The 26034-nt window shown below is 42.8% G+C and overlaps 1 protein-coding gene across 1 annotated transcript in view; it reads right to left on the bottom strand.

The window, feature by feature from the left end:
* The window catches only part of CLSTN2 (calsyntenin 2), a 645554-nt gene that overhangs the window by 79701 nt on the left and 539819 nt on the right, over nt 1–26034 (bottom strand). Inside the window, exon 8 of the mRNA XM_021666625.2 lies at nt 20773–20894. Within this exon, the coding sequence (XP_021522300.2) occupies nt 20773–20894 (122 nt within the window). The remainder of the gene's footprint in view (nt 1–20772; nt 20895–26034) is intronic.

Here is a 26034-nt window from a genome sequence, read left to right as displayed (position 1 = left end):
TCTCTCTAATGTCATTGCTGGATGTCGATATCCCTCAAATAAAATGAATTGATACCACTGAAATATTTAAGTGCTCATTATATGTTAACTACGATTAGATTTTCTTACCACCAGCAAATCCAGGGCAAGGGTGAAATGAGGCATTGGGAAATGCGTATCAGCAAGGCAGTGGTGGTTTTTAGAAAGATCCTGGAGGCAAGGCAGAGGAGAGTGAAGAGAAGGCTGGAGGGGCCCCAGACCGGCCAGGAGACATAGAAAGACAGATTAATACTTGATTTGGTTGTGATGTACAGTACGTTTTTCAAGATTTTAAGTGACCATTTGTGCTTTACTCCACAGATTAAAAAGCTTTAAGTTTCTCAGGGACATATGACTTACAGGGGGTTGAGACTGTGTTAAAATCTTACTAATGAACAGGTTTCCAATGTTCTTCCTCTCTCTCTCTCTCTCTCTCTCTCTCTCTCTCTCTCTCTCTGGATAAACTGTTCTTAGAAGAAATGCAGAAATGGAACAGCCCTGATCAAGTGCAGTTTGAGATGGAGTTTTGCTCTTTCGCCCAGGCTGGAGTGCAGTGGCACGATCTCGGCTCCCTGCAAACTCCACCTTCCGGTTTCAAGCAATTCTCCTGTTTCAGCCTCCGGAGTAGCTGGGATTACAGGCACCCACCACGTCGCCTGGCCAATTTTTGTATTTTTCGTAGGTACAGGGTTTCACCATGTTGGCCAGGCTGGTCTCGAACTCCTGATCTCAGGTGATCCACCTGCCTCAGCCTCCCAAAGTGTTAGGATTACAGGCATGAGCCATGGCGCCTGGCCCAATGTGCCACATTTTGAACTGGCACAGGGCAAATGGCAGCAAGGATGAGAGTTTTCTTTGTGGCCCAGTTTCAGTTTTCTGGAATAAGTGTCTGTAGGATGCCCCTGGTCTGGGTGGTAAATGACTCCACAGTGCTGCCTATTAGGTGCTGCTTCTGGGGATGTGTCTAGCATGGAGGAACTGTGGCTTTCATGTACAGCCCTAACTCCACCAGGAAGGGATCCTTCCTTCATAAGGAAATTTAAAGGCCCCCCTCCCATATCCATGGAGGTGAGAGAATATACAGAGGAGTGATGGGTGTGGAGTCCATATGGCCCACAGAGCAGAGACCCAGAGGATCTGGTTAGATGCAGAGGCTGCCACGCCCCCAGTATGCTAAACTGAGCAGTAGAAGGAAGCCAAGTATTAGAAGAAAGGCTAAACATTACAATCTTTAGACTTTACTGAGTCAATGCTTAAGCAAAGGTCAGAACCTGTGCAGTGGTTAACAAGGACCTCAAAGCAGGAACTGAGATGCCCCAGAGTAGTCACTATGAGTTGAGGGCAGCTTGTGATGCCCAGAGAAGGCTCCAGCAGGCTGGCAGGGACCACTCTGCTAGATGCTTGGCAGAGGCTCCCTCACAGCTCCTTAATGCAGAAAACCTGGAGTCACAAAGCTGTGCTAGGTGCAATGCACTATATTAACACATTTAATCCTCCTCACCCTATGGGGTAAGTGCCATTTTACAGATGGGAAAATGGAGGTACAATGAACTTAGCTAACTTTCCCAGGGTCACACAGCTAGTAGTGACAGACCTGGACTTCAAACCCACGAAGTTAAGTTCCAGACTCTATGCATGTAGCCACTAAGCCAGGCTACCATTCACAACCAAGTACATCAGAGGGCATAGCCTCTTATTTTTCTCTTTTTTTTTTCCTAATACATTTGAAAAAGTTCTTTATCTCTTTTTAGCCAGCACACAATGTACTTTAAATTTTGATTACTAATAACAAATTTTATATATATATATATATATATATATATATATATATATATATATATAAAATTGACAAATAAATGCTGAATCTGTGGCAACCACATTGAAGTAGAGTTGCAATGTTTTCTTTTTTTATTATTATACTTTAAGTTCTGGGGTACATGTGCAGAACGTGTAGGTTTGTTACATAGGTATACATGTGCCATGGTGGTTTGCTGCATCTATCACCCCGTCATCTACATTAGGTATTTTCTCCTAATGCTATCTATCCCCAATCCCCACCTCCCCGCTATCCCCCCTCAGTGCCCCCAACCGCTGGCAGGCCCCAGTGTGTGATGTTACCCTCCTTGTGTACATGTGTTCTCATTGTTCAAAACCCACTTATGAGTGAGAACATGCAGTATTTGATTTTCTGTTCTTGTGTCAGTTTGCTGAGAATGATGGTTTCCAGCTTTATCCATGTCCCTGCAAAAGACATGAACGCATCCTTTTTTATGGCTGCATAATATTCCATGGCGTATATGTGCCACATTTTCTTTATCCAGTCTATCAATGATGGGTATTTGGGTTGGTTCCAAGTCTTTGGTATTGTGAACAGTGCCACAATGAACATACATGTGCATGTGTCTTTGTAATAGAAAGATTGATAATCCTTTGGGTATATACCCAGTAATGGGATTGCTGGGTCAAATGATATTTCTATTTCTAGATCCTTGACAAATCACCACACTGTCTTCCACAATAGTTGAACTAATTTACACTCCCACCAACAGTGTAAAAGCTGTCCTATTCCTCCTCATCCTCTCCAGCATCTGTTGTTTCCTGATTTTTTAATGATCGCCATTCTAACTGGAGATCATTAAATCTCAATGAGGTTTGATTTGCATTTCTCTAATGACAAGTGATGATGAGCTTTCTCTTATGTTTGTTGGCTGCATAATGTTTTCTTTTGAGAAGTGTCCGTTCATATCCTTCACCCACTTTTTGATGGAGTTGTATTTTTCTTGTAAATTTGTTTAAGTTCTTTGTAGATTCTGGATATTAGCCCTTTGTCAGATGGGTAGATTGCAAAAATTTTTTCCCATTCTGTTGGTTGCCAGTTCACTCAACGTGCAAAAATCACAAGCATTCATATACACCAATAACAGACAAACAGAGAGCCAAATCATGAGTGAACTCCCATTCACAATTGCTACAAAGATTATAAACACCTAGGAATACAACTAACGAGATGTGAAGGACCTCTTCAAGGAGAACGACAAACCACTGCTCAAGGAAATAAGAGAGGACACAAACAGATAGAAAAACATTCCATGCTCATGGTTAGGAAAAATCAATATCATGAAAATGGACATACTGCCCAAAGTAATTTATAGAATTTATAGATTCAATGCTATCCCAATCAAGTTACCATTGACTTTCTTCACAGAATTGGAAAAAAACCACTTTAAACTTCATATGGAACAAAAAAAGAGCCTGCATAGTCAAGACAATCCTAAGTAAAAGAAACAAAGCTGGAAGCATCACGTTACCTGACTTCAAACTATACTATGAAGCTACAGTAATAAAAACAGCATGGTACTGGTACCAAAACAGAGATACAGACCAATGGAACAGAATAGAGGCCTCAGAAATAACACCACACATCTACAACCATCTGATCAAGCAATGAGGAAAGGATTCCCTATTTAACAAATTGTGTTGGGAAAACTGTCTAGCCGTATGCAGAAAGCTGAAACTAGATCACTTCCTTATATCTTATACAAAAATTAACTTCAGATGGATTAAAGATTTAAACATAAAACCTAACACCATAAAAACCCTAGAAGAAAACCTAGGCAAAACCATTCAGGACATAGGCATGGGCAAGGACTTCATGACTAAAACACCAAAAGCAATGCCAACAAAAGCCAAAATAGACAAATGGGATCTAATTAAACTTAAGAGCTTCTGCACAGCATAGCCTCTTATTTCTATGAATTCTAGAATTTTCTGGGACAGATTGGAACTGGTTAAAGCAATCTCTGATCTCCAACATGGGCAAAACAAGGTAAAAAAAATGGCAATGATAAAACAATGCAATTCAGTGATTACCTAAGATGAATCAGGTGCTGTGTGCTTCTATCTGGTACCTGTATAACCCATTTTATAGGTGAGGACATGGGGGCAGAGGGGTTACGTAATATGTGTCAGTAGTATCTGTTGCTAGAGGGTAGCCATGATGAGATATGAACTGAAGGCTTTCTGTTCAAAACAGCACTGTTCTCTTGGTTTGACATGCTTTCTTCTGTCCTTATGAGGCTGGGCATTTTTTTCTGGTACGCCACATGAACAACTGTCCTTCCTTTTCCAGGGGCATTTGAATGTGAAACCTCATTTGTCATGTGGGAAAGGGGCTACTGGCCCCAGAGTTTCCCCTGGCAAGCCTGTGCCAACTTATACTTGCCCCTAGCAGCAAATTTTTAATGCACCCTTGCCAATACTTGGTATTCTCATTAAAAGAAAACAAAAATCCCCTTCGTCATTTTACTGGATAAAAACAATACTTAAAAATTTGATGATCTGTGCTTGTCTGTTGCCATCCTCCTCATCTTGTGACCTGGGCTGCTCACTCCTATAGACTAATCACCTGTTCCTGCCAGGGACGCTAGACCCACTATTTCTCTGGTGAAAGAATGCACACTTGATTCAAACCTCAGCGTTTCTATTTCCTGGCCAGTTGATATAGGGCCAGTTGTTTTCTAATCTTTCCAAGCCACAGTTACTTCACATCTGAGTAATGGGGGTAATGAGACACTGAGGTGAAGATATGTAAAAGGCATAGCAAAGGCCTGGGAACAATTTATCTGCCTATGTCCTCCCAAAAAGCCCATTTTGGTTCTCATTTAGAGCCAAAATCAACAGGGTTGATTTCATTCTATTATCTTCAGAATGGGCCAGGGTGTGGGTGTTTAAACATTATTGGGGCCTGTCCCTGCTGCTCCATGCAAGCCCTCCACCGACCCCAGGCCCAGTTAGGTGATGCCTCCCAGCCAGTCTTCTGTATATACCTCCCTTCTATCCCTGATCATGGTACTGTAATTACCTTTCTCTCCCACTAAACTCTAAGCTTCAGGTCCAGGATTCAGCCTCACTCATTGCCATAGGGCCCAGAAAATTCTCTATCACATAGCTGCCCCCAACACATGCTGCTTCTTCCACTTGTTACTTTTTATCCTAAATCAAGATGCATAAAACTATACAAACCAAGTACAGAACCTAATGAACTATTGTGGAGTAAGCCACACCCAGGCTAAAACTGAAACCTTACCAGCCACACCCAGACCCAGAAGTGAAACCTTACCAGCTGTGCAGAAGCCCCTTCCCTGCATCCCATCTCAATCTCAACCACTACTCTCCTCCCAAAAGTATCCATTGACTTTTACAGTCTTTACCTCTCCAGTTTTATCATTTAAATCTGTATCCCTAGACACTGGAGTTTAGTTTTGCTCATGAAAAAACTAATTTATGTTTTTCCAATCTTTTAAAATCTATAGCTTATACCTTCATCATTGTCTTTTCCTTGCAGTTTATCTGTTGAAGAACACAGGATAATAGATTTTTCCAGTCTGGATTTTGTTATTTGCAAACTCATGTGTTCTCTGTCTGAGTATTCCCTGCACATAGGCCATTAGAAATAGACTCATCTTGTTCATTTTTGTCCCAACTTAGAATCAGCTGTTTCTTTAAGAAACCCTGGAATCTTTTAGTGCAAATGGCATTTTAAGACCACAATCTGAACAATGGGAGCAGGAACCTATCATATTTCTGTTTGCCACTGTATTCCCTGCTCCAGTGCCTGGTATGAAGTAGCTGCTGCTGCTGAAAAAAAAAAAAAGCACGAATTAAATGCATTCAGCAGTAGGACTGTGCTGATTCATCTACAGTTTCTAAATCTCTACCAATCAATAATCTGTCTATCTCTGCATGTGAGTGTGAGACTGTGATGGCCAAGAAAACACTTCCATGGGTCAAGTGTTCTGCTGTCACTACATTAATCTTGCTTTACATTCATTACCTCATTAATTCTTCATAACCATTCCTGAGGTGTTCATATTTATGCTCATTTTGCAAATGAGGATACTAAGGCTCAGAGAAGTGAAGTGACTCACCTGAGGTCACACAGATAATAAGAGTAGCAAACAGGTCTGAGAAACTCCAAAGCCTACCTTCCTTTGACTGCTCCATAATGAACATTTGTCCCTGAAATATGTTTATTCATTTTTAAATTTGATCTTGACCAAAACTTTTTGATGACTGGATAAGTGAATCAATACATACTTGATGGGGCACGGTGTAGACACAGCCTTGTTCTACACTCAGCCTCACTAAAGAATGCTTTTTGTCTTCTTTGGGTTCCTAATGTGACATATGGTTGCTAGATGTGACAGAGGGATATTTTTAGTGTTCTGAAATAAACCAGAAAGTGTGTCTTTGCTCTTGGCTTATAAGACTCATTTTATGCATTTGTTTACAGGCAGAAAAATAAGTGGCTGATATCAGATAATACTTAAAGTCCCAGTTCACATGTATAACCCACTTGTGGGCTCACTTTTTATTTGAATCTAGATAATAGGTATAAGACTCCGTCTTTGCTTTATGTCCAAATAGCTATAGCCTTATTGTTCCCTGCATTTGTGACTAATGAAACCTTTTGACATGGTTGTGTTTGACGGAATCAGAAGCAGTCCCCATGAGAGGGCTATTACTAAGCTCTCCATTTCCAGGGCAGCCTAAACAGAAGGACAAGGGGTCCTCAGTATCTAACATTTCATGTAATACCCAGGAGGCAGACATTAGGCTTTCCTGCTGGGAGAGGGAGAGTTCTCTCTTTCCTGTGAGCACATAGAAAGTTACTGCTTGCTGAAGAGAAGACAGGCCTGTGGAGCCATGGGGTCCAGCATAGGAATGGTGCTAGCACTGTTCTCTGTCTTCGACTTCGGACACTGGAGTCAGAACAGTGTTGAAACAAATGCCAACTCATTCTCACTGATACAGAGAAGGGAAGGTCAAACTCTGGTTGCACTTCAGTCAGCTTAGAAGATTATAAGGAAACTGGCTGGACTGGAAAGGCTCTGTCGGGGTGTTCTCAGAAGCCAGTTGAGCTCTTAATGGAAAAATGGCCAAGACACCTGGAGATAAGCAATGATAATTCAAAGTATTTTCCAAATGCATATGGGAGACTCTTGGTGCAAATGAGCAATAATTTCTGAGATCTTTGTGGATACCCCACCCAACTCATGAATGCTAACTATAATTTTCCCCTTCAAACGTCTAATTTTTGGCTAAAACCATCACGTTTTCAGACTCCTTCAACCTAACCACTTCCATGACTATCATCAACAATTTGAATAGAGACGGGTTTTTCCGTTTATAAAGGGAAAGAAGGCACCTGCTCGTTCAGATATTCCTCTTGACTTCTTGGGGCCTTAGTAAGGTTCCACACTGAGGCAAGGCTGACACTATTGTGTGCATCCCTGAAGCAGCAAACCCCACACTCCTAAGTCACTCTCTAAATGCCTTAAACTTACATGTCCTGGTGCTCGCTTACTTTCTCAGGTCCGAACCTTAGAATTTTCTCTCTCGGCTTTCTGGAATCTTGTTTCATGGCACATAAGCAACTCTGGATGTGTGCTCAACTCCAGTTCAGGATTTGAAGGTGAGTTTGAGCCCTCCTTCATTATTCATGTCACCTTCAAAGCATTTTCTTTCAGCATTCTCTAGAAATTCCAGTTCCAATTTCTCCTTTCCTACCTGTGGCCCACACATAATGGACAGCTCTTGCCAATAATGCTACCTTTGCCCTTTTGTCTGTCTGTTTCAAGAAACCTATTGCATTCTGAGTGTGAAGTTTTTTGCCTGAGTTCTTCTCCCTTTGCCTGAGTACTCACAGTCTCTGACCTACAGTGGGTCTTTCTTAAGATGCATCTTTGTCTTATCACAGTATTCTTAGTTAACATTGTAACACTTCACATAAAGTTTAAGAACCGTGCATCTGTAGAACTCATTTAACACCTCCATTCTTTTGTTGCTTTGTTCTCTTGTTCCTTTACCCTTAAATACATTATATGCCCCATAATACATAATTATAATCATTGCATTTAATAGTCGTGGTCATTTAAATAAACGAAGGAAGGAAAGACAGTCTTTTATATTTATTTACCTAATTACCTTTCCAATGCTTGTCTTTCTTTCCTGTGAATCTGTTTTTCATTCTGACATCTTTTCCTTTCTACTTGAAGGACTTCCTTTGTCATTCCATTGCCTTTTGATTTCCAAAGTTTTCAGTAAAATGTTGGTTGTCATACACATTGGTCTTCTCCCATATACAATTTGTCTTTTTCTCTGGGTGCTCTTTAGAGTTTATCTTTAATCTTGGTCATCAACAGGTTGAGGATAGTGTGATTAGGTGTTGTTTTCTTTGTATTTATTCAACGTGGAGCTTGCAGATCTTATTCAATCTTTAAGATGATGTTTTGAACCAAACTTAATACATTTTCCACCATTTCTTCAATTAATTTTTTAATGCCTTGTTCACTTTCTCCTGTCCTTTGGTTCTTTTTTTTGAGATTCTCTTTCTTCCATTTTCTATTCTCTTATGTGCAAAATCCACATTTTCACTTTAGATATTGTATTTTCCACTCTACATTTTAATTTATGTATAGTTTCATTTCTCTGCTGAGATTCTCTATTAATTCATTTATTATGAAAATCCTTACTTTTAAGTTTGTATACATTTAAAATACTGTTTTAAAGTTGTTTTTTTTTTTTTCTAATTCCAATATTTGTGTCATCTCAGGGTCTGTTTCTCTTGAATAATTTTACTCTAGACCTTAGGTCACATTTTCCTATTTCCTCACATGTCCAGTAATTTTTATTGCACACTGGATATCATGGATAATACATAGTAGAAACTCTGGATTCTGTTATTGTTGATTTTTGTTAAATTACTGATCACCTTGCACTTGTAGAAGGTTTGGTTTTATCTTTTATTGAGGTCTGTTTGTTTAGATTTACCCTTAGTCCTAGGCCAGTCTTTCAAACCTGGCACATAGTCTTTACTCTTACAGTGTATCTCTTCTGCATTTCAACAGAAAACTCTATATGTTTAACTAGCCCTTCTTGGAGGAATTCCAAAATTTGTCTCCTTTGCAGTGAACAGTAGCTAAAACACCTGCTCAAATCTTTTCACTTTTTTTCCCCTGACATTGCTTTCCCTGAGTTCCTGAAGTCTCTTCTGTGTACACACAGTTCTGGGAACACTCAGGGATTTGAGGGATTTTAGGGGAGTTTATGATGAGATTTTGAGCTCCCTTCCCATATCTCCATTTTTATTGGTATTAACTCAATTTCTGGCAACTCTAGCATTGGTGAATTTCATCCTCTAACACCTTAAGCTCAAAGAATATGTACGGCTTCCTTCCTCCCTTCCTCCCTTCCTCCTTTCCTTTCCTCCCTTCCTTCCCTTCTTCCCTTCCACCCCTTCCTCCCTTCCTCCCTCCTTTCCCTCCCTTCCTCCCTTCGTTCCTTCTCTCCCTCCCTCCTTCTCTTTTTTTTCAGTTCTTTTTAAAATAGCTTTATTGAGGTATGATTTATGCATCATAAAATTCACTCATTGTAAGTGTATAATTCAATGGTATTAAATAAATTTATAGAGTTGTACAACCATCACTGCAATCCAGTTTTAGAACATTTCCATTATCCAAAAAAAGTCTGTGCTCATTTGCAGTTGATTTCCACTTCAACCCCATGCCCTAGGCACCACTAATCTGCTTTCTGTCTCTACAAATCACCTTTTATGGAAATTTAATGTAAATTACATCATATAATATGTAGTCTTTGTTTTCTAGGTTCTCTCACCTAGCATAATGTTTTTGAGATTCATTCATGTTGTTGTATGAGTCAACAGTTCATTCCTTCTTATTGCTGAATAGCATTCCATGTATGGATACATAGAGACTGTTTATTTACCTATTAAAGGACAGCTTTTTCTTTTTGTTCTTGGATGCTTTCATTCTCAGATGCTACTTGTATAGTGAAATAGTGCTTGTAGACGTAGGTAGCAGTGCTTGGGAATTACAGTGTGGAACATCAGAACATGTCATTTAGATAATTTTTTAAAATTAAAAAACACTTATTAAACACATATTTGTGTTAGAAACTCCTAAAAATTAAAAAGGTGAACGAGATGTGGTAGTCCAATGCAGGGGAGGAAATAAACCAGTGAACAAATACATATAATAAAGTGTAAAAATGCTGTGAAGTCTTTTCTTACCTTCCCATCATGAAGGTAAGGTCGACTCTCTACTGGGGAGGAAGTTACAGGAAAGTATTCATGAAGGATGTGACCCCTGAGTATGGTCTTGAGAGACAAATAGGTAATTGGCTAGTCAGAAAGTGGAACTGACTTCCCTGCCTATGACACAGTGTGTTTTATTCTTCTGAACCATGCAGACAGGTTCACAGATAGCATTTTCCAATCTGCCAGTGCCATTGGGGATTGCACTATAGCAAACTATTTCTGTGAGTTTCTGCTGAGATCGACAAATGAAGAAATACAGTGAAGACTTGGTGGATACCCAGTTCTGCCAAGCCATGTAAATCTTCTCAACAAGACAAGAACATAATGGAAAACAACATGGAGCTTTGGAGCACGGTGGACTTTGTCCAACGCCTTTGGCAAAGTACTTAATCTTTCAGAGTCTCAATTTCAGTATTTATAACACGGAGTTAAGTTTTAACCTCAAAAGCAACTGTGTAGTTTAGACCTAATGTATGTAAATCAAGAGTTTAGGGACTGGAACACAGTGGCCTCTCGAAAATGCTAGTTTCCCCTTTTTCTCTCACATGTGATATGTTTCTGGCTATTTACTATTCTTGCACCTAAACCCACAAGGAGTTGGTGCAATTACAAGGCTTGCTTGTTTTTTGACTCCCATTTCTATTGCCTCAAAGCTGCCATCTTCTAAGTAACCAAGGGATGCAGTAGCTGCTTCATAATGAGACCTTGCTTCCAAGTGTGCACTGATTGTCAAGGTGATGAAGGAGGTTCATTATTTAGAAGTATAATTAAAGGGCACTTCCTTTAGCTAAACTAATGAGTAGTAAGCACAGCAATATTTGCATGTTTAGACATTAAGGATGGAAACAAATGACTCATAGGAGATTGGGAGTAAGCAAGGATGGTAGGGCAAATTAATCTCACTGCTGGGCCGCCAGGGTTACTGCTTTTTAAGACTTCCTCAAAGGAGTCGTCTTCCCTGGGAAGTAGGCTCCTGCCTTCTTTTGTCTTACAGGATGAATGGCCTTCTCATTACCTTGCCTCAGGAGCAAGGTGATCTTTGCTTCAAAAGATGCTAAAACATGATTCCTGTTGAGCTAAGCTTGAAATCTGTTTCTGGGTGGGCATCCATGCCTGGTTCTAAACACTTAGATTCTAAACACCTGGGGATATGAGTATATTCTCATTCTCATGATATTCACTAAGGTTGTACATTCACCCAAGTTAAGACTGGTACCTCTTCTCCTCTCAGAGTATGTATGTTTTGAGGTCATATACAAAGTTTTTCTACTTCTTAGGTGAGAGATGTGGAAGGCACCTTGCTATGTCTTCCACTCTTCATCCACAATCTGGGCATTATGCCTAAATGGCATGATTTTTGTTAGAACTAAAAGAAAGTGCTTGATATAAAGTAAGAACTGAAAAAATGCTGGCTCCAGGTTCCCTTCTTACGGCACGCAGACTTCACAGTGGCCACTGCCTTTGCTTCATGTCTCCTAAGTAAGGGGGATTAGCATTAGAATCAGCCACTACATATTAGGATTCAATTTTACCAATTTTTTGCCTTTTCATATCATGGAAGTGACAGAGAAAATATTGTTCATATTATGAAAGCAAACATTTGGGTTCCAAGCCAAGGAGAGGCCTCCTTCCCTCACTGGCACCAATCCCCACAGGAAATGAGAAAGGCAGAAGCCCCACACAGTCCGTGCAGTGGCTGTACTCCTGCTGCTTCCACTGGGACCACTCCATAGCTTGAGTATCTTCATTTATTATTGAATAGATTATTTGATTTACTAAGCATTTATAATTGTGTTGACATTATTTCATTCTTTTTAATAGTAAAACAGTATTCTTTTAAATGTTGACATTATTCCCTTCTTTTTAACACTGATTTTAAAGATGTATTAGGGGATGTCTACTGAAAACATGCATTCATTGCCTCTGGGCAGAATACAGGCTAAAACACAAATAATGATTTCACAGGAGCAAACAGGATTGCTGAGCAGGTGCTCGTCAGGGAAAAGAGACCAGAGAGGAGCAGGCTTGCCAGCAAAGGGGAAAAGTGTAAAATCATTAGCATCTTTGATTTGTTGAGATTTAACAGTGGTATAGCCTTAGACTCCAAGTCAGGATGAGAAAGCAAGGGAAGTGGGTATAATAGCAGCAGGGAAAGGAAAGGAATCCCTATAGCTCCCTTCACTGAGAGCGTGGATTTTCCTTTAGCACAGGCTCTTCAGAAGTAAAATAAAGAATACCCAGGTAATAATGAAAACCCAAGTAAACTTTGAGAAATCAGCTCTTCAAGAAAACGACTCAGGATGTACTGTTAAATAAGGCTGTGGAAACCATCAGTGGGTTAGTGGAGATTATGTCTACAATACGGCACAAATGGAATTATCTGCTTATCAGATTTTACTATTAGTTAGATATGCAATATGCTCCATCACCATTCGGCGACACTGATCCGCACTTTGTTAAACTTCCCTTCCTTCCCTTTATTGACGTCACTGTGGTCTCTTGGTGACTTCCTCCTTTTAGTCATGCTACAGCCTCTGGAACACAGCAGAAGTCTCTTTCTTGCTGATAATCATAGCAGTCACTACTTGTTCACTGCCTGCTATACATCTGAAACTACCTGCACTACAGGAGTGAGCTAGAGCAGAGAGTTCATTCAGAAGGTGATTGTAGGTTAGGAGGACAGATTAAGTGGGGAGATGGGTTAGGGAAGGAGGAAAAGCCAATCTAAGAGGGTGTTGTTCAGGTTGTCATTGCATGTAGTGGGGGGGCTTCTTTCCACTGGGGCCCCTGAGAAAGTGCAGAGTGCTGCCCAGAATTGCTCTTAACTTCCAGGACTGGCTGCTTCTGCACCCCTTTGGGTGAGAGCATCCCAGGGTGCTCCTGGGGTGATAACACTGTCATGGTTCAGAACTGTGTTTGCTGGAGCCCAGCAACTCCTGCTGCCTTTTAAAAGGCCCTGAGCAGAAAAACAGAAAGGTCCAGTGGTGCAGGGTGTGCACTGCAGAGCGGATCGGCTGGATAAAGTAGGTTTTTGTGTTGCTTTAGGATCTAATTCTTATATCAACTTTGTCAACTTTAAGCTTCCAGGTGAAACTCTGTCAAGTGAAAGAGGATTTCATGAATTTGCTTTCCTACTTACAGAAACAAGCACAGAAGACTCAGATGAAAGGTTTCTTTTTGACTTCTCATACCAGGTAAGACGATTCAGCACCTTAGTCTATTAGAAGAATATGGCTTAAGAAAAAGAAAAGGCCTAAATCTGCTCCTTGGGGATCCTAGTCCTGAGGCTTCTAAGAAAGGAGGCCTGGTGAAAAGCCAGGAGCAAGCAGTGGATGGGGGTTTTACAAGGCAGTGCCTCTTCCTCCTTCCTCCTTAGGGCCCAAGCTGGAAGGGGGAGGGCTGTGGAGACCTGTGGCAGAGGCATCACACACTGGTGTAGAGAGGTGTCTACACACCTGTTCAGAAATGATGGCCCAGGGTCACCTCAGCAAGGTGTGGGGAGATGGGAGGTGGCTTGATTTATGAGCCCAAGGCAGCCCCAGGGCTCCCAAAGGCTCACGAGTGAGGTATTAGTTTCCTATTGCTGCTGTAACAAGTTACCACAAACTTTGTGGCTTAAAACTACACAGATTTATTATCTTACAGTTTTGGAGGTCAGAAGTCTGAAGTGAACTTCACTGGGCTAAAACGGAGGCGTCAGCAGGGCCACATCCCTTCTGAGGGCTATACTGGAGCATCTATTTCCTTCCCTATCCTGTTTCTAGAGGCTGCTGCATTCCTTGGCTTATGGTCTCACATCATTCTGACCTCTACTTCCATCGTCATGTACCCTTTTCTGGCTCTTACCCTCTTGCCTCCCCTCCGATAGTAACCATTACTATTATATTGGGCCCATAAGAATAATCCCAAATCAACTCTCCATCTCAAGACCCTTAGCTTAATCACATGTGCAAACACTGTTTTGCCATATAATGTCACAAATTCACAGCTTTCTGGGATTCAGAGGTAGACATCTTTTTTGGGGGCCATTATTCTGTCTGCCATAGGCAGCTAACAGAACCCAGAGGTGCCAGGTAAGGTGACATGGCATAGGAGTAACGAGGGGAAGCCATGCAGCAGGAATCTGGGGCATGATGAAAAGCTGCAGGAAAGGGGCTTTAAGATGGAATGGGCGTGGCTCAGGCAGTGGGTGCAGTGCTGGGTGCCAGCCCACTGGCACCTTCTCAAAAAGAAAGCAGAACAAAGGGGATATGCATGCCAGCAGCTGCCTCTCCAGAGAGTGGACAGTCCAGCCACTGTACAACTCTGACATGAGGAGCCCAGGATGTCCCGTATGAGTCTGAGGACCCTTCTCTGCCAACACCATGAAGCCACAGAAGCCACTTCTCTCTATACGTTTTGAGGCTCTCTTTGAAATGGAAACGATCAGGGAGAGGGACTAGAATATGACTGGGGCTTGTCACGAGGCCATATATATCACAGAGAAATAGTCTAGGTTCACTTCGCACATCCAAAGTGAGTCACTATTTGTGACTGTCCCTCTACCCCCCCAAAGCACACACACGTATCATTCACCCAGAACAACCATGCAAGATGATGTCATAGAAAAAGTCATTCAGAATTCTGCCTGAAAGAGAGACTAAAGAGGTTCTGGACATTCTTTCCCTTCTGTTTAGGATATTGGCTCCTAAAGGACACCTGGTCTTACTGAGGGCAGGGCACAGGCAGGGATTCCAAGCAGAGTGGCCTGCTGCATTGGAAGCAACACGCCCAATGAAGCCAAGAGCTAGTCTTTAACAGCAGAATTAGAGTGCTGACAATGCCCAATTATTTTGCTCATTAAGATGACCAGTCTGAACTGCAGTGACCATTCTCCAATTAACTCCTTGGCACTTGGCTATAATAATGATTGAACTAATCTATTTGACTCCCCATGTAGCTGAATGAGCAGATGCAAGTAAACTGACTCTGCATCATTCTAACACACTTTCCTCACCAAGAATAAAGGATGTATTCGATTTTAGATTCTTCCAGGAGCTTTAGAATTCTATGCAAGTAGAATGGACTTGATAAGCAAAGGCTCTGGCCCAAGACAAATGTGCTTAAATCCTGGCTCTGGGGAACTCAGGCTGTGACTTAGGCTCATTTATGTGAGAGGCAGGAATACCACCCCCAACACCATGGGCCTGGGTTGAAAGGACCCACTGGGAATGGTGAGGGGCTGCTGGGGACTCAACAAGCTACCCCCATACAGGGAGTTTAGCATTTTCTATGGGAGGTAGGGCACGGGCAGGGAGAATTGGAAGCATTCACAAAGGTGATCCTCTTAAAAGGATCCAAACTTCTCAGACACATTATTGTGTGATTTTCTTGTATCAAAATAGTAGCTTTTTAAATCCCTGATCTCAAACCAGAGACCAGAGGGTAAAGGTGGACTGTGGAATATCCTCTTTGGCCAGATGACCTGTTTTTGTAAATGAGAACATATTAAAATTGAGAGATTTTACACAGAAATCTGATTTCTAACTTCTGAACAACTGAAAGTGCAGCATCAGGCCTGGATTCTTGTATGGTTTATTCCTGTGTGGTGGCTAAACCTTTACTATTTTATTTTACTTTCCACTGGAATTTAAATTCACCAGGTATTCTCACTTACCTTGATGCTTCTCCCCACCCACAATTATTAGGGATTTTTACTTATGATCCACTAATGCAAATTCCCTGGGATTTGTAAAAGATGGGATTTGGGATTCTTGCAAAAGATGCTCCCAAGGGTATGTAAACTGGGTATAAACTGAGGTTCTCCAGGGTGGGGTTGTGTTTTTCTTCTCTTGATCCCTGATGCCTATTACAATTTCTAGCACAGAGAGGGCAATGGCCAACTGGGTGAATCTGACGTTGCATCCTGTGCTTGTTGCAATTTTCCAGAGATGCACTTTTTTTCCTTATGTGAGCTGGGGGTGCCTGTGCTCTTCCTCGTCGATTGAGGCTGTCACTCAAGCCGTGTCTTCCCACAAGTGGAACATATGTGAAACATCAGCAGATTTCCCTCCAGTCACCACACCAGGTCCAATGGGAAGATTATTAGAATTTGTGACACAGTCCACCATATCCAAATATTAAAGCCAGGAGGGGCTGCAAATTAGTCACCCTTTCCTGTGTGTGCTGGAAGCTGGGCACTCTCCTCTGCTCTTGTCTGGCTTTGCACATGACTCACTGCAGGCTCAAGGGATTTGCATCAGTGGATCATAAGTAAAAATCCCATTGAAATGACATTCTCATCATCATTATGATGGCTTCAGTGAGAGGTCCTGGATTGTCACAGGCATCTCCTAAAGCCACCTGCAATAGATTTACCTGGCTGTTCGTTCACCTTGGCTAGAGCCTCCTGAGGTGTGCAGAGGGGCTGGGCTGGCTAGAGTCCACAGCGCCTCTGTAGAACTGCCTCTCTCAGCAGCACTCCTGAGGGCTATGTGAAAACCCTTCTCCATGCCTGGTTTCAGTGCCATGAAGAGCCACTGTTCAAACATGTCTGTCCAGGGCTGGGGTTCCTTAGGGGTCCCTAACACAGCCCCTGCCACTGGCTCCATTCAATGGCCTGGCATGAGTTATATTTGCCTAAACTTGATAAATCTGACAAATGTCATACTAGAATTCCTTGTATTTGCCCATATCTAAAATTCTGTCTTCTACTGAATACTAGATGTTTCAATTGTGTCCCATTCCTTTGGGGATAAAGCACCAACACAATAATACCTTTTAAAAGGCCAGTTGGGATTTAATGTCCAACTGCTCCTCCACATGAGGGTCCCAATACCTGCCAAAGCTTTCTCCTTCTGCCCATGCCTGTGCCTATGCCCCGCCATACAGAGCGCTCACATGCCCTGACCCCAGCCCTTCTGCTCACTGCTCACCACCTAGGCCGCCCTACCCTGCTTCATGGAGCACTCTACATTTCTCCCAGATGTTCCCTCCCAGAGGCCTTCCCAAGCTCTCAGCCCCAGGTGTCCCCCATGGGCTCCCACAGACTCCCCCATCCAGCCCCAGCCCCCAGTGCCTATTGCATGGGATTGTAAACCATCTGTTGATGTGTCTGTTTGACCCATTATCATGGAAACTTCTAGAGAACAGAGATTCTTATTTTAGCTACTGATTCCAGGTACCCCGCACAGAGCCTAGAGCACAGTTTGTGCTCAGAATGAACTGCTGAATAAAGAAATAAACGAGTCCCCATCAGGCATTAGAACAGATAAAATGCTGCTGAAATTCCCAAGGTAGGCCAGGAGTTAAAATATATACAGTACATTAGACTGGCTTGAGCTCCTTCTTGCCAAGGCCAGAAAGTTCTGTAACAGTTACAAGTCCACGGTAGTAAATCTAGCAAGATCTTGAAATAAGATATCAAGATCAAAGACGAACAATGTTTGAAATCCAGAGAGTAAAAAATGGCAACATTTAAGAATTTTAAAATGCTCAATAAAACAAATCAAAAGATCAATTAATCACCAGGAGGTTTTCAAAGATCTCTGGATTTTTCCTCTTTCCACTCTCCCTCCCTCCTCCCCTGCCTCACTTCATCTCTCCCTTCTTTTAATCTTGACATCCATTCACCATTATGAAAACATTTACTAGGCACCAAGCATGCACTCGTGCCTGTAACATGCACAGAAGAGCTGGGGATGAGTAAGACACTACCCTGCCCTCCAGGAGCTCAGGCAAAATGAGCAGAGAGGCAGGATAAATGGGTTACAACAGAACAGTAGGAATGGGGATGGAGTTCTGCATGGAGACTGGGGAGCAGAGAAGAGAGGCAACCCACCCATGGGGTTGACCCAGGATGGCTTCCTGGGGGAGGTGACCTTATTAGGGATGCACATTCTGGGCATCAGGTGATTTACACCCAAGAAACTTCTGGCAAGGTTCTGTCTACACAGAGAGTTGAGTAAGGAAAAAGAGGAGTCTGTGGGTTGATTCATATACACCACTGGATTGCTAGCATGGGAACTGCTGAGGTTTCCTACACCTACGCGCTGTGGTTGCCTTCAGAGGGAGAGCAGCTGTGCAGGTGAGCTGTGGCTCTGATCATCAACAGGCAGTCTTTAAATGTTCATTTCTGCAGTAGAGGAATGCTAGGGACTGAATTTCATCTCTCCTAAATTTATATTTTGAAACCCTCACCCCCACTATATTTGGAGCTAGGACCTTGAGGAGGTGATTAAGGCTAAATGAGGTCAAAAGGGTGGAGCACTCTTTCGATAGGGCTGGTTCCTCTTAAGAAGACAACACACCAAAGTGTACCCTCTCTGCCATCTGAGGGCATGGTAAGAAGGAGGCCCTTCACAAGCCAGAAGGAGATCCCTTAACAGGAACCAAACGGGCAAGCACCTTGATCTTGTACTTCCCAACATCTTTAACTGTGAGAAAATAAATTCGTATTATTTAAGCCACTCAGCGTGTGGTATTTTGTTATGGCAGCCTGCACAGACAAAGAATAGGACAGCTTGAGCAAAGTGAAGATGTGACCATTTTAGAGGATTTCATCATGACGATGGACATTTTGTATTTCAGTGATAATTCTGATCTCTAAAATTTTTATACATTTTGAAGTGCAAACTTTAACAATTTTAAATAAGCTGGCATACCAAAGCAGCAGCCAGGCATAATGGAAAGGGCAGGTCCTAAGGTCCTAGGCACGGTTTGCTGTGTGACCTTGGGAGAACTACGGACCTCAGTCTCCAGGTTCACATTAGCCACCAGGAAGGGCGGGAGCAGAGATGAGAATAATCTGCACGTGCAGCCTTCCTAGCACAGAGCAGGCATTGACAAACGGGAGTCCATGAGATCAGGGTAGTTTGGAAGGTGTTCAGTGAATCTCAGCCCCTCCTTAAATTCAACACCTCAGGAACAGATGTTAGAACTGCTAGATTCACTAAATCTTTATCTTTAGAACCAGAATTCCTTCCTTACCTACTTTTATTTCCAAGCCCATGACTTCGTTTGCCTGCATCAATGCTTCTCAATCCCATCTTAGAAAATGCCTCAGGATATCTATAATTATCTCAACCAGTATAGCAATGTTCCTATTTTAAAAACCCTCACAATATGGAATTTATTTTAATTCGCTTAAATTTGTATTATATATTTTAAAACAGCCCATAAAAGCCATATGGCACTTTAGGACATAACTGAGAGGTTGCTGAGAAATAAAATAAACAATGTCAAGATTTCACAATTCCTGCCAGATTCAGAATTCCTAACTCAGAGGAACATATACTAATCAAGATGCCATATTTTTAGAATTAGCATACAGCAGGATGGGATTTACTGGGAGTGGATTCGGCAGTTACCACTGGGCTCTCCTAGCAGCCTTCCCATCAGCTTGGCATCCTTCATCTTGTCACATTGCCTGGAGTTCCACCATTGAGAGATTTCCCCAGAGTTAATGAATCTTTGCTTTAGAGAGCATACATGTGTATACTTCTATGAGGATGAAAGGTGGCAGCAATCATTTCCATCTCAGTGTGAATGAGTTCCTTCTGGAATACTTCCCAGTAGCACTCTAAGATCAGCTCATGGGAGGACTGGAGACTTGGATGGAACAGAGAGAGGGTGAGGTGGAGACGATAACAGGGAGGGAGAAGGGAAAGGATTATGAATCACTCAGCCCTCAGCAAGGTGAGGCAGGTAGTGTAGCACACACAGTGGGGTTTGGACAAAGGAAAGAAGACTGGGTGCCCCAGAAGCGCTTAGTCCAGCATACGGAAGCGACAGAATAAAAACAAAACGAGGTCCTGGGGCCCCAGGGAGGAAGGGTCATAGAAAGGGCATTTCCTCTGCCTCATTAAGCAGCATCCATTCCTTACTCCCTTTTTCTGACCGCTGGCATTCTTTCTCTTGATAATTTAAAACTCTTTTTAAAAATTAGCCCCGGTCCCTTTCAAATTTAAGCAAAGGCCAACTCTAGTCTTGCTACATAGACGCTTCCTGATGGCACAGCCACCCAGAAAAGTGAGCACTACTTCTACCATTAATGCTCCACAGTTCTCAGAAACACACTCCAAGGCTTTGGAGTCACACCGCACGCTTGCTTTGTCATTGACAAGTATGACGCAGTGGTTCTTGTGATCAGAAGTCATGAGGCTCGGGAGTGAGTCACAGATTTTTCCACTTCAGAAAAGACTATGCACTCCCCAAGGTGCTCTGTGGCACTGCTTACTCAAAGTCCTCAAGTCCCTGTCCTCAACCTTGTGTCAGCCACAGGAGGTAGTAGAGCACCAAGGGAAGACACGGAGCATTTGTGATTTACAGATGTGCTAACAGAGATCATAGCAGCCTGGGGATCAGGAGAACTGGCTTCCACAAGCTCAATGCAAAGCAAATGGACAAGCCGCATGTGATAGGCCCAGTGACCTGGCAGAATCCCAGCTGGGAAGCATGTCCCTCCCTACCTTCACCTGGCTCTAAGAAGGCAGTTTCCTTCCTGACTTTAAGATGCCGTGTGTCTCCTTAAACTGATTTTTCCAAAATTCAGCAAGTGGTCAGGACTTTGCAGTGCCTCCCACTGCCATCACCACTGGCTCAGACTGGCCACTGCCGCAGAGGCGTGAGTAGCGGCAGGTGTGAGGTGAGCACCATACCTGATCCAGCTTCCAGTGGAACTCCGCGGGGCGAAAGGTGTCAGCCTGGTCGAAGTCCTTCCGCAAGAGGAAGACGAGGCGGCAGTTGTGCACGTACAGGGCATAGTGATGCCGGTTCATTTCTGAAAAGCAGAAAGAAGGCTTGAGGAATGAGAGAACCCCTGCGTCAGCCTCCACCAGAGGAGTCTTCCTGCTCACTCACTCAGCACAGCACAGAGGACAAAGGCATGGGCACTGCAGTCTTCTCATTTACAACTGGCTCTGATGATAGCTCTATAATCCACATGACAGAGCTCTTCCAAAGTGGAAGAGGAAGACTCAGGAAAACCCACAGCCAAACTCTTGCTGAGAAGCCAAAATACCCCCCTAACTTATACTCAGAAACTGCGTCAGACCCAGGGTACAAACTACTTAGGTTAACAAGCTCCTTGTCTGTTGGTTACAGGGTTTAGGGAGCTCTTTGCCAATCACATCAGTCACTCTGGGCTCCTTTAACATAGTGGTTTCTTCTAGAGTTCTGAATTTTTATTTTATTTCATCAGAGAGCACTGACAACAGTGACCACGGAGTACATCTTCTCTCTCTACCTAATCCATATGAAGCAGAGCTGCCTCACTTTTAGCTGTTGGGAAGAGAGGACAGATAGATTTTCCAGCATTAGAAATAGTTTTGTGACTCCAACACCCCCTCCCCATACACAGACAATTAACGGGAAGTTTTCCTCTCCTAATGTAGAAACTTCCTTTCCCGCTAAGAAAATCACATTTCACAGATCCTGGCAGAAAAGGAAATGTTCTTTGACCAATCAATACTTAGAGAACTTGAACCTTACTACATTATAGGATACACCAGGAATCTACCAGGAGGCGCGTGTTCCATAATGTTGAGTGGATGAGCAGGTACCCAAACTTGATTCAGATAGACTTCGGGTGGAGTTGTATCTTGGGTGATGTTGAGAGAACTATTTCACCTCTTACAGCTTCAATTTCCTTAACCATATCATGACATTGATGCTGGATTATCATACTGTATCATAACAACAGAATATTGCAATTGATTCCTGTAAATCCTGTATAAACCTTGCCTATAAAGTTTGGGTGGGAGAAATCAACACCAATTACGTTGCCAGGATGGGCCCTGATTGCTCCTGGCCAAACAGGCTCCTGAGAATCCCCCAGCATATGACTAGTTCAGAATCCTTGCCCACATTCCGAGTGCAGGCCATTCTTCTGGCTTCAAAGCTTCTGTCAGGAGTTGACAAGAGGCTCAGTTCAGGCTCGTGATATGAGCACTTTTCTCAGCAGTTATGGGAGATAACTGCTCTTTTAGCAGAAAGCAAACGAAGAGATATTTTCTTTCCTGCTGGAAGTCGAGTTATACCACTGGGAGGCTTGGAGCTGTGCAGCCATATTTGCTAATGTAAAATGGATACACTTATAGGCACAGATCTGAGAAATTGCAGAGAAAAGGAGTCAGGCCTTGGATACACTTTACCTTAATGATGACTTCATGAGCCATCATAGCTCTGGATGTTTTGAGTTACAAAATACCCACATTCTCTGTATTAGTTTGACTTTTTGGCTTTCTGAGACCAGTTTAGTCTGGATTTTCCATTCCTTGTAGCTGAAAGCCTCTTAATTGATACAATGAGGAAATGTGTGGAATGCATCTGCCCAGAACAGATGCTCCGTAACTGTTATGTATTAGAAGGACTATCACACTGCCTTATGACCAGGGCAACCTAACAAGTAGTGCTTTCAGGAAAGCATCGCCGTTCTTGAGAATGTAACCAGAGGATGGCAGGAAGAATGGTCAGGGGCTCACTGTGGCAGGGCTGGGCTCGGCCAATGTCCAGGGACCATTCTTAGCCTCTGGATTGGCAAAACTCCCCGGAATGCTTATGGGGATTTTACTAAAGATTTCTTGTCCCCCTTATGACTGTATAACTGACTTTTCCGTGGTTTCTGTTGATAAATATTAGGAAACATAGAAAGGAAGAATTTTTGCCTTTAGTTTTATTTGGAGTTGGGACAGGCTGGGGGTAAGGAAGTAGACTAAGAAGAATGGATGAGCAAACCTCACTCTACTAGAGCAGCTTCTAGCCTGGGAGCTTTCTTCCTCCCTCTACTCCCTTTCTCTGAATTCACAGCCCATGTGCCGGGTACCTGGTTTATTCACTGTGTTAGTAATGTGATCTGCTCAGGAATCCACTTTCTTTTCCTGCCCTTAGGAATTCTTTGTTGAATCTTTCCTTCCTTCTCTCTGTCCACATCTCAGGTAGATCCCAAAGCCTTCTGCTCACTTTCACGTATTAGAATAGTCTTGAATGGTTTAATTCAAATCAAACATTAGTCTCTTATCCAGTTAAAATAGACGTTTCTCTTCTCTATTCGGTCTTTACCCATGGCTTGGAGGCCCACAGTAGGGAAAGGATAGGGTAAGGTCTTTCATTCTTTCTGTCCCACACCCTCTTCCCCCAACCTCCTCCTCGCTCTAACCATGGTCAGAGGCAGCGGAATGCAAATGAGAGGAAAAGAAGTATAAAGTCTCTTTAAAAAGCCAGTGGAGTTTTTCATTTCTGAAAGGCTCTGCAGAGGTCTCCACATTGCCATCTTCACCTCCCCACACCCTCTGTAGGGATGGCCCTGCTATAAATCTTTACATAGGGATTGATGATGGTGAGTGACACGCTCCTTTTCCGGGTGGCTGGGACATTTGTGCTTGCTGCAGTTCCACTTGGTTAGCCCTCACCTCTCATTCCTTGTGTGAAAGATGCTCTTTCCACAGTTGACCTTCCCTGATTCCTCCTCAGCCTCTGCCTTCTCTCGGGAATCCCCTCCCGCACACACATCAGATCCTACTGCTGGGACCCCTCTTCCTGGCATGCAGCCCTCTGCTTGCTAGCCTGCACATTTCTGGATGGTCCTTTGGCCCACAAGAACAAACACACCTGTGGTCTGCCAAATTGTACCAGGGAACCTGTTCTCCCTCTGGCCCCTCTCTCCTCACCCTATCATTGTGGCAGCCCCATCATCCACTTGCCTTCGAACACCCTGGCCAAGAATCCAGGCCAAGCTTTCATGTACCCTAAACTTGACATGAGTCAGACTTTCCCAGGACTCTCGTGGGCTCTGCTCTGACACCAGCCTGGAGCAGACTTACGAGCATTTGCAGCTCAGTCAACTGGCAGCAAAAGTAAGGTTCTCACTTCCTTTCTATAGATAACAAGCTCAATCCTTCTGAGTGGTTTCCTGGGCGCCTCTGTAAGTGTGAAAGTACCCCCATCCCTTTCCTAGCAGGCAGGGGGACCATCCTAGCACTCTACCAGGCTGACACTTCTGCTTCTCTCACTTTGTGATTATGGGGCAAGGTTGGCCCCTCTCTCTTAGAAAGCCCTTGAGGAAGTGGCCAGCACTGTATGTAGCCACTTACTATTCATCGTTCTCAGACCTCAGAGGCAGAAGAAGGCTGTATGCCTGAGGAAGAAGATTCCAGCAGGAGGAACAGATGTGTGTGTAGGAGGGGATTACTGTGACAGGGCAGGGGCCAGGAGGAATCATGGAAGGTGACTGGAAAGTGCACTGTGCATGGGAGGAATGGAGAGGTAAGACCCAACAGAGGTGGGCTTAGTCATTCACCTCAAGGTAGAGACACTGCTATGTGTTCACCTAACCCTATTTTCTTTGCTCTAGATTCACATCTAAACTCATTTCACAGCTACCCCATGGGTAGGTGGGGCAATGTGACCAAGTTTGGGCAAATGGAATGTGTATTAGAAGTCAAACAAGCTCTTTTCTCTCCTGGCAATGAAATCCTTCTGTGTTCAGCTCTAGCCTCACTTTCTGTTCTATGGTTGAAAACAGCAGCAGCAGATAATGCAAGAATCCTTGGCTTCCGAGTGTTGTGGGCAAAGTAGAGCCCCCTACCCTCCAGACCCACCTGGGGCTACTGGACAGTGGCAGGAAGTAAAACCACGAAGAAAGAATGTTAGCCACTGAAATGTTTCTCTTGGTGGTGGTAGTGGTGTTAGCAGTTCTCTCTGTTTTGCATTTAGCCTTTGCTGACTAGTCAATTCTTTTGTCCAGCAATTTATAAGATAGTTTATAAAGGAACAGCATTAGTAAGTTTAGTGCAATTGTCACGAAGAGCAGTTTGACAATTTTCCTAACATTTCTATTATTTGAATCAGTAATTCAACTTCTGGTCAGGAAATAAGAAGAAATGTTGTGAAAGAGAAATAAACTATCTTGTTTAGCCTTAAAAAAAAATTGTCTAAAAGTTTATAACAGAAAACTCTTTATAGCATTGTTGTGTTTGCCTTTAAAAGGAGACAATCTAAATATCTAATGAAAGGGGGCCAGTGAAATGAAGTATGATAAATCCAAATGGCAGAGTTTTAAACTCCCATATAGAGGCAGGAGAATCGCTTGAACCCAGGAGGTGGAGGTTGCAATGAGCTGAGATCATGCCATTGCACTCCAACCTGGGCAACAGAGTGAGACTCTGTCTCAAAACAAACAAACAAACAAACAAACAAACAAACAAACAAACTCCCATATAATTCATATTAAAAATGTTTTATCACGTGGAGAAATGATGTGGATATAATGCTATATAAAGGTAACTGATGACATAATGGTATCACAGATATTATAAAAATGTAAGGACATTCTACATATACACAGAAGCAAAAATAACATTGTAATGAAATGTACCATATTATCAGAAGATATCTCCCAAAGGGTCAGGATTTTAGGTAATTTGTGTGTTCTCTTTTATACTTCTCTGTGTTTTTCATGTTTCCACTACAAACATACATTGCTTTATAACTTGAAAAAAATTTTGATGTAAAAAAGCCATAATCAAGCTTTTGTTTCTTCCAGATTTTTTTTTTTAATTTAGGATGGAGTATTTATAGATTTTTTTCTTGCTGTCAGAAAAGTTAGAGAAAAATCTTCCCACCTTCTCTGTGCCAATCTTGAGTGTTGCTTCACACAAGGGCCAAAGCTGAACACCAAGGGCTGCTAATCTGGGGGTGCTGAATGCCTGCTCAGGGGACGGTTGTGATGGCAGTGAGGCAGAGTTCAGCCATGGCTGCCCGATAGGGTTCTCTGAGATCCTGATTTATTGAGCTGGGTGAGGCTCTAGCATCTACACACTTTTACAAGTGCACTAATTTCTTCTAATGAGAACCACTGGTGCAATAGCATGGGCCTGGGACAGAGAGTCAGAGGATCTAGGTCCAATCCTGTCTTTCTTGGT

Source organism: Aotus nancymaae, unplaced genomic scaffold (genome assembly GCF_030222135.1).
Source record: "Aotus nancymaae isolate 86718 unplaced genomic scaffold, 86718_ANA_hifiasm-v0.15.2.pri h1tg000019l, whole genome shotgun sequence".
Classification (NCBI taxonomy): domain Eukaryota; kingdom Metazoa; phylum Chordata; class Mammalia; order Primates; family Aotidae; genus Aotus; species Aotus nancymaae.
The sequence above is the reverse complement of the archived record's forward strand: the minus strand, read 5'-3'. Positions and strand labels throughout refer to the sequence as shown.